This window comes from Ambystoma mexicanum, chromosome 8 (genome assembly GCF_040938575.1).
Source record: "Ambystoma mexicanum isolate Mex_15411 chromosome 8, UKY_AmexF1_1, whole genome shotgun sequence".
In the NCBI taxonomy this organism is placed as follows: Eukaryota; Metazoa; Chordata; class Amphibia; order Caudata; family Ambystomatidae; genus Ambystoma; species Ambystoma mexicanum.
The window spans coordinates 1,390,957,184-1,390,967,107 of record NC_090929.1 but is presented as its reverse complement, the minus strand read 5'-3'; the positions used below and the strand labels follow the sequence as shown (position 1 = coordinate 1,390,967,107).

The 9,924-nt window shown below is 44.7% G+C and overlaps 1 protein-coding gene across 1 annotated transcript in view; it reads right to left on the bottom strand.

The window, feature by feature from the left end:
- Positions 1–8,359: 8,359 nt before the first annotated feature.
- The window catches only part of COX15 (cytochrome c oxidase assembly homolog COX15), a 301,085-nt gene continuing 299,520 nt past the window's right edge, over positions 8,360–9,924 (bottom strand). Inside the window, exon 9 of the mRNA XM_069611522.1 lies at positions 8,360–8,759. Coding sequence (XP_069467623.1) covers positions 8,628–8,759 — 132 coding nt within the window. The 3' untranslated portion in view covers positions 8,360–8,627. The remainder of the gene's footprint in view (positions 8,760–9,924) is intronic.

The window sequence follows — 9,924 nt, the reverse complement described above, 5'->3', positions numbered from 1 at the left end:
GGAAGATGTTCCGCGTGAGTTACTTCACAAGGTAGGGGGCAGGGCTTCTCATGCTCTTTGATTACCGCTTCAACAGCACTAAGAAATTGCTTCCCCCTGCAGAGTGGTGTGTTGCAGTATATACAGAGGAGTGTTGTCTTCAAACGATATGGATCAACAGCCTCTTTTATTGTTTGCAAGGTAGCTGTGGGATTTTATGTCCCACAGAAGTAGGCTGCGTGGTTATAGTATTGGTGAGAAAGAATACCAGCTACTACTTGCTAAGAAAGGAACAACCTTTCTGAGAGCATTGCAGTGGTTGGATTTGGTGTGGCGGCGCACGGAGGTGGTCCCTTAGGAGTACTGTCTAGGTAGTCCGCAACCGAGTAGAAAGTTACACTCACTTTGGTAGCTTTAACATTTGGTACATTCCAACAGTGATAAAGAACTGCCACACGCATGATTATCTCTGGGTGCTAGAGGTAGGCACTTCCTCTACCTCATCTTCTTGGTCCTCTTCACTGTCTTTGGACGTACTGCGCTTTCTGTTGTTGTGTAGGTACCCTAGCTGCTTGTGGTGGTGTTGGCTCTGTGACGATGTGACGCGAGTTATGGTTGCTTAGTTTACCATAACTGGTGAATTTCTGAGGTTTTTCGGTTTTACTTGCAACCATAACGTCCCTTTAACAAAGTTTTTATTTCACTGAATCCTAATATAACTTACAACCTAAGAAGGTAAGTAAATCGACCCAGACTATATGCATAAGAGTCTCTCACCACATTCCTTAAAACCGGACTTCAAATTTTTGGGGAGTCGTGAAAAAGACCTGCAAATGTCACTGGTGTTCAATGTAGGGGCAGCCAGGTACACTCACAGCCCTTAACCAAACCACACAATCACCAAACATAAGCTACACCATCCACCTCTTGCTATGGAGCTTTGGACTGTTGCATCAAGATAAGCGATGGTAGTGACTGAAGAACGGCTCTTGAGCTTTCCAGACAAGGACTAAATTATCTGTGTCCACCTCTTACGTGGAATGGTCCAGCTTCCCACCATCTGCCTCCTTGGAACATGCGGGGGCTAATTGGTCTGCACCCACTCTGGGCAATCCTTTGTTTGCCCTTGCCCAGTCTTCCCACCCATGGGACTGCAAGGGCCATGGGCTCTGTGTCCAGCCTGATCAGTTTCTGGCCTGCCTTCCCTGCATCTGTATCCCTGTGACACGAGAGGGGCAGGGGTTTGGGTCTATTCTCTTCATCTAATGGTATGCCCTTACTACTTATATTCAGCACTGAACTACAATGCTGCCATGCTAATGAAAACCAAGGGGTCTCTGCCCACCCGCAAGTCTGCTGTAAGTAGGGGCGTCCCCGGGATGTCATGAGAAATGGGTCTGTGTCCACCAAATGATCTTCTAAACGAGAACAATGCAGACCAGGGTGTGCCTGATTCAGTTCAGCACCAATGTCTACCACATGAAATATAGGAATGTTTCCTTGCATGCTCTGCTATGCAGTACAAAAGCACGTTGCCCCCTCCACAGCTGTAGTCAAGGGGGAGGAGCCTGTGCCATGGACTTTAGCGCCTCTTATAGCTCTCCACTCACTTTTGTGATGCTTTGTTCCACATGGCATCAATTAGTTTTTTATATCCTCTTGCTTCTGCCTCAAGGTTCGTTGCATCCAGCACTCCAACCACCTACACGGCCCGTCCACCTCTTTGGCTGCACGCCCACGAGAAGCCTAGTGATGCAGTGTCCAACACTTATACACTTGAGTTACTGCAACAATAGCTATGAAAAACCTAACATTGGCAGTCATAAAAGGACCTCAGCTCCATTACATTGCATTGATGATATGTCACTCGTTTTAGCCCAATGACGGTGAGCCAGCCCGCTCAAGCAACATGAAAACTGTATATGGAAAACTACAACAAATTCCTAGACTGTGTTGCACCATCTCTATCAGAATTAAAATATTAGTGCAGAGGTCTTCGGATATCACAGGCAACAGTCCCTACGGGCAATATTTCACCTCAGCTTTTTCATTAAAGCAGAGTTGGGCAGCTGGAGCCATTCTGAGAAACATACTGATACTTATGAATTCCCCATTATTTTATGGTTTTGGTTGTCTTGGCCAGTGCAATGTGATATACTCCATTGTTTCAACGGCTCACCATTCCAAGTGCCTCAGTCTTGCAATCCCCTGGCACACAGGTGGATGGCCCTTTGTGTACATGCTCAAAAAGCGAACAAGGGCTTCCAGTAAAATATACCCTCCAATTATAACTGCAAGTGCCAAACCATTATCTAACCTCAAACCAGAGCAAAACACTCCAACTGATGAAACATTAAAAAATCAGTCAATCTCTTAACATGTAGCTTTCAAATTTAGGATGTATTCATATTATCAATATAGTTAAACATTGATATCACAAAGTGCAAATCTCACACAGTTAATAAAAAAAAAAAAAACAGTAAATATTTTAAAAAGTTACTCACGCAAAAAGTTTGTACTTTCCTTCCTAACATGAATATGGGTTATTACAACTAATTCCACATACCACTAAAGTTCGATTTGTGTGCATCTCTACATCAACAGTTTAAAGTACTTTGTAATTCTGGAGGCTGCCAACATTCAATTGCCAATGCCCAGTGGAGTAACCTTGCTGAAAATGTGTGGGGGGGTGGAGGGGGGCATGACATCTGAAGAAAAGGTGCCCCAGCCAAATGAATGGGGACAAAATGGTTTGCCATGAAAGTTGGGGCGGGGGGGACAAACACCCCCGCCCCCCCTACAATTACGCCCATGCCAATGACCTACCCAAAAGCGACAATACCAGCGATGCCAATGGGGACCAAAGAAAAGCCACCAACCACTAACCCTGCTTCCTACTCCTCCTCTCCTAGCCATGCATCACACTTAGATGGAGTTCTGAAGATTGGCCATGCCTCGCATTTGGATAGATTTGTGAACATTAGCCATGCGTCACATTTAGATACATTTGGGAGGCCTAGCCATGCGTCACAATGGCTAGGATTGTGGAGTTTGGCCAATGCGTCACATTTAGATGGATTTGTAAAGATTAGTCATGCATCACTTTAGTGGTTTAATCTTGCTACACCCAGAAGCACACCATGTGTCTGGTCATTCTTGCTGCGCAGAGAGGGGCTAGTGGGAGTAGCCAATATATTGCACTTGGAGGAAAGTATGCTGAGCTTGGAGTGGTGGTGGGGGCGGCCAGTGTATTGCATTTAGAAACATTGGAGGGTACCATTGTGTTGCAGCTGGATGATTAGCTCTGAGGACACACGTGGAAGAACCTGAGAGCAGCCAACGTACTAAACACGCTGCTCCCCTCCAACATGCCTCACAAGTACTACACATGTCCTATGGGCAAGCCAAACTACACACACAAACACACACACAAACCAACTTTACTAACATTAGCATACAACAAACAATCCCAGACACTAACAATCATCTGCATACAACAACCCTGACACTGGACCTCACCCTTAAGGATACAACAAGCCAGTGCGCACAATCAAAACTACCAGCCAAACCACACATGAAACACACACCAAACATAACACATATTTGCATATAACAAACATCCGAGGCACGGGGCAATACCCTTATGGATACAACAAGCCAGTGCACACAGACAATCAACTTATCTGCAAGCCAAAACACACAGATGCCAGTTGCACCTGGTTCTGGGTCTATCCTATCATTCTACCCTCACTAACCCAAAACGCTCTCTTTCTTTGCAGAGCCACACGAGCGCCTGGAGACCACCCCAATGGTAACGGTAAACAGCATAAGACATTACACAACATAACACTCAATCGTAAGTGTGCATCACAACTTTGACATGCTATTAAAATATCCCCGTTCGGACAAGTTCCTAACTGGCATGAATGTAAATTATTACAACTGGTAACACACACCACTATAGGTCCCTTTTATGTGTGTCACAACATTAATATAGTCCAATGTACTGTAATAATCCTAGAGCCTGTCGATTTATGACCCTATTGTAGGTGCGCATCACAGCTATGGCGTGCTGTTGATATATCCCGACATATGTACGTTTCTGTCCAATTAGCGCCAATATGCTGGATATTCTTCAGGGGATTGAATCTCTAGTGAACATGCTGTTTAATATGCACAGTATGTTATGTATTCTACATACGAGATGTGGATTAGGAACAATATAATATGCAGTGTATACAATATGCAACAATTCTGTATGTATGCAAGGTAGAATGCGTTGAGCAGCATTCAGTTGGTGCATTTTCAATGTTTTGATGTGCAATCTGGAGTAGACTTCTCCATACAGTATGGTGCAATGTGCAGTCCTCCAACCTAAACGTGTGTGTTTTGTACTATATGCATCCAGGACATACCAGTTGCACCATTGTGTACTCTGCTGTAATTATAATGAGGCGATATTAAACAAGGAGGCAGGCCAAAGAGCCCGAGTGAAGCGAGGGTCCCATAACAAGGGTGGAGGTTCCATTACCGACAGGGTCCGCCAGCCGCCCAGGTTAATATTTCCATTAGCACCAGTGTAGTTCGCTACATGGCTGGTAATGTTTTTTTTAAAGAAAATAAATGTACCTGTGCCACGCATTGCTGTCAGCGCAGTTCATTTTCCATGTTAAAGACAGAGGTCATTAACATGAAAACGGACTTTGCTGATAGCAGCCCTGCATTTTGAGAGAAAAATAAAAAAAGGACACCATTAGCGCCCGTGTAGGACAGATGATAAGTGGTGAAGGGGCAGCGGGGAAAGGAAACAAAGGGGTGCTGGCCCCCCAGGCTACTAGGAACATGGACTTGAACCATAGAATAAAGCCCGCGTTCTGAGCATTCCGATTGGTCAGGGCCTCCTCCCAGGGTGCCAATGGTTTATGTTCTGCTACCGGAAGGCAAAGTTTATGCTTTCAGTACTTGCCTCTGTGCAGTTCTGCGCCTGCTACATATAATATAGGCTTGTGTCTCACTTGCCTGCATGTGTATGTTAGTTAAGAGAATAATTTGGAGTATGCTTGAGTCCTTACTTTCAGTATGTCAAAGGGTCAGGGCTTGCCATTTTCTTGCCTAAATGATGGTCGCCACTTCGAGGTTTACTGTTCATTGCTTGTTTTCTCAGTTTTTCTAGCAGTGAGTGCCGATGCGAATGTAGGCTGTCCTTAGTTCAGAGTTGGGTCTTCCGCCTTGCTGTGAAGATGTTCTCGTTTCCCCATTTACTCTTGTTCTGCAGGAGAGAAGGGTTGTATCCTAGCTACAGCTGTGCAAGTGAAGGAGGGAGGAGATGTATCCTATGAATTTGTGATGATGAACGTCGGTGACAAGGGTGTATGAAGCAGAGTGGAATGTTGAGGGAGTGGCACGAGGGAATGTTCTGTGAAAGCCAGTTGGTGCCTGGTGCGCCTAGTGGGTGTTCTCGTGTATATTTTATCTTGATGGAACACATAACCAAAGAAGGTGAATTAATATACCAGATACTCTACTCTTTCCTTATAACCAGACTTCTACAAATATCTACTCTTGTTTTAGCCCCTTTCTTGTGATTTTTATCATCTGGGTCCAATCCGCATTTGAAATAGGTAAAGTAGTACTATTCATGTGTGTGACGAGGTTTCCCTACCTTGAACTTTGTCTGTTGACCCACGAGCCATGTGACTTAAGAGTGCTGCCTAGCCAAGACAGTAAGCGAAAACAGTTTCTTCTAATGCTCCTGGGGAAAAAGAAGGAAATCCCAGACCTGATCGTGGGCAGGGATGGGTTGAATTTGCGACAGGGGAAGACGGTAAACTTGGCAACGTAAGGTCAGGTCACCGAAGGCAGGGAAGACATCAGACAACCAGTCTCAGGAACAAACACTAATATTGTACAGGCAAACCACCCTCAGCTGGACCAAATCTCCCACAAGGCTCTTCTGGAAAACTAAGAATGGATCAGGGAAATTGAATCATCCCTTCAAGGACAATGAGTCCATAGGAAAACCCTTCAAGCACAGGAAGACCCTTAGGGAAATATCAATACCGTTGGATCTAGCCTAACACTTGCCTACCTAACAGGAATGCAGAAGAATATCCTCCACACAAACAGCACGTTCCTTGCAGCCAGAGTCGCAAACTGGCCACTGGGATCTTCTAGATTTAGCCTAGCCCCTTCAGTCTTGTTCTGTTGATCAGGAAGTGGAAAAGCCTAGTCAATCCCAAACCGCACACACTATAGGCCCACAGCTGCAGACCATCCACCACAGTTTCAAAGAGAGGGAGGGGGTTACTATAGAAGATGCTGTGAAAACACTAGGAGTATACCTTGACTCCATCCTATCCATGACCAGCCAAGTTAACGCAATCGCCTCCTCAGCAGCCTATCATGCTAAGTTCCTGATGAAGCTAGACCATTCCTCTCCAAGGAGATCTGCACCAACATAGCAAGAGCCATCACTGGCTCAAGGCTAGACTATTGCAACGTTCTCTTTCTGGGCACTTCGGCAAAGAATCTAGACAAGTTGCAAGTCATCCAGAATAATGCACTACGCGTAGCGATGGGCATTCCCAAAAAGGGAACATATCACTGCTGCCAGGCAAAAAGCCCACGGGCTCCCGATTAAAGAACGTGTCTTATTCAAAGCCCTGGAATTGACCCATAAGTGCATCCACCTAACCACCAGCCTACCTCTCACAAAGGATTCACCCATCCGCATCTGTGAGACCCACTAGAACGTCTTACTCTAACTTGCTCACAGTGCCCCTAATCAATAGAGTCAGAGCAGGCGGCGCTAGCTTCCCGTACTTAGCATCCCTTCAATGGAATGTCCTCCCACCACCACTACGTGCTGAGGAATCACACATGGCATTCCGAAAGGCGCTTAAAACCATGCTCTTCGCCTAACCGGCCTCAGCAAGAGACCCAGCACACCTGCACACTTAAATATGACTGAAAACTGCAAATGTATATTTAATCTGTGCTACAAATGTATGTGTATAATGACTAAATGAACATCATGCAAATGTATACTCAACCTGTACCCCCTCCCTGTAACTAAGTGCCCCGCAAGTAACAGCGCCATGATGCCCTAGGGCTGTTTGTGCGCTATATAAATGTAAAAAAAAAAAAAATAATAATAATAATAAAGCCAGGCAGCCCAGTGCAGTATGGTGGCAGATAGGAACAGGAGGCTCCTGTTTGGAAAAAGATGGAGAGGGAAGACTGCTGGAAAAGAGGTGCGCTACAGAGTGCATCTGGAGATGTGGCAGGGGGTAAGGGGGTGAGCTCTACAGAAGACAATACAGTGGCGAGCGTTAAAGGGGAGAGAAAGGAGAGTGGAATGTGGCAACAGTATCTAAGTAAGTGGAAGTGATGGGCAACAAGGTAGAATATGGGAGAGTAAGCGTTAGACTAGAGGGGAAGAAGGCTGTAAGAGCAGGAAAAAAGGAAGGGAAGGTGGGAACAGACTATAGTACTATTAAGGAGTCTGTGATGGATCAGCAGGATGGGGTAAGTGAGAGGGAGGAGACTTCTTCAGACAAGGAACAGGAAGTAAATTGGACAGATGTGATGAGGAGTGGAAAAGAAAGAAGAAAGCATTAGAGAAAAGATATCAGGACTTTATTAAAGTAGAGGGCCACCTGAGGCACTAGGCGGGTCTAACAGGTCGGAGGAGGTTCCAGCTGGGGTCAGTGTGCCTAGTGATAGTTTGGAGAGCAGGTTGGGAGAACCGAGTCAGGAAGGAAAACTAATATGGATTGGTCCCTCCACCTCTCTCCTGGCTGACCCCAATGCCATCTGTAAAGGAACTCCAAAAGGTAGTGCAGAATATCAAGGACTGGCTTAGTCTTGGGGTACAGGATCCGAGAAAGCCTGCACCTAGGGTCAAAGGAACAGAAGAAGGGCTTTGTGGAGTATGTAGGGTGGAGTGAGATAACTTTTTTGAGACCTTGGAACAATGACAGCTGGGAGTTGCCACTCACACCGAGATTTGGGAAGGCATCGTAGGAGACAATTTGGGGAAACGGGCAATTTGTTAGTCCAGAGAATACCCTTGCTTCATGTCCAAGTGTCTGTGTAGTAGAGTAGATTCATGTGTTTGTGCGTAAACAATGCTAACTTTATAATTGTAATGTGTATTTCAGTAGAACTACGTGTAGAAATACTACGATCCTTAAATCGTAAAAGATAGTGTAATTTTAATAAATCCTATTAAATCACCTGGAACGATCATGCATCTAGTGTTTGGTTCTACCTACTTTATATTACATGCACATTTGCTCCTTTTGCCGTAAGAAATCTACAACACATGTTAAAAAATAAGAAAAAGATAGAAATACAGTAATGATACAAAGAGGCCATCTATGGAAAAAATAATGTTATATTTATGGACATTTAAGAAGTTGGATGCTTCACCATTGAAAGGAAAGAATGGTACACTTTTTGCCAATTTTTATTCTCATCTACACACCTTGAAATAAGAGTCACATTGTCCATTTAATTTACAAAGTTCTGAAGTCTGAAAGTTCTGAAAAGTCCCATAGAAAATCCAAACCGCAACACATCTATTAATGCAAAAATGAAGGAGTGTAGAAGAATGAAATCTTGGATGATCCAGGAAGAGCATACTGTTATTTGGGGACGCGTCGTAGTTCATTCATGAGCCAGAGTGCCATGCTGAGAAGTGCCAAGGAGCCCGACTGGTGGGTGGCAGCGAGAGGTGTTGGAACATAGAGGAGAAGAGTGCTGATTCCCAGGGTGACCTGCCAAAAAAGAAAGACATTAGCACAAGATCAAATTACATCAACATAGCATTTTTAAGTCTGTGTTCATTCAATCCTCTGGTAAACTGTGGCCTCTGGAGATCTTATTTGGCAGACATCGTCCACTCGCTCCTTGCAAGTGGAGAATCAAAATATTTTGCCTTCATATTATTACAAATAGATATGTCAATGTTAGTGTTCTGTTGACGAAGAGAAATTGGTTGTGGTACCACACCATGAGCTGGTTAGGAGTAGGAAAGTTGATAAGAATATTGCACATGAAGCACGGAAGGGAGGGCCCTCAGGGAACAGCAACGGTCCATGGAATGGCAATCTTGGGGAATACACAAGATAAAATAGGCTCATCCCATTCTTTGTGTTGCCATTCCACCTTCTTTCCCCTTTTGAACTGAAGCATAAACGTATTAGGGACGCACATATGTTTGTTCCAGTGTTCTGTTCTCCCTATTTGTGGCAGACCCCAAGCCCGAGTTGAAGATTGTACTAGATTCTGTCTGCAAATTGCAACAAGATGCAGTTACAGCATCAAAGGGGATGCAGCAAATACAAATGGCCATGGTTTACATTTTTTTGCTAGGACTCTTTGAAAGAGTCTGCTTATTTTTTTCTTACTAACTCCATTGGGAGTTTGAATTCCCCAGCGGTTGTGCGATTTACGCTGTTTAGCAGTTTCTGTAATTTACACCGTTTAGCAAGCTCTTGTTTCCCGCGCAAGCACTGCGTTAAATCCACCTTTGTTCTCTTCCCCGCATTGTGGCTGTGTATTCTGTTATTTTGACACTGCAATGATTTTCAGGTGCTGTAGTTTCCTGAACTTACTGATTGGAGAGCATTTCCTGTTTTAGTTCCTGTGCTATCATTTTCCTTCACTGGAAGGGTGGGGGAGTTTTGGGGGGCTAAAATGAGTGGAATTTAATCTTGCCCCCCCCAATTCTTGCTTCCGTGCACATGTGTGCTGATGTACGATTGTCTGTTCGCCAATCTGTTCTGTGAGCACTATAACTTTCTTCCTAGTGTGCAAGGATGACATTTGCCATCAGTTATTACATGCTTTCATGTTCCTGTGTCATTGCTAGAATCCTGTGGATGAAACTGCATCCCTGGTGGCATGTCTTGGCTTCACTGCTGGTTCTCCAAGTGGACT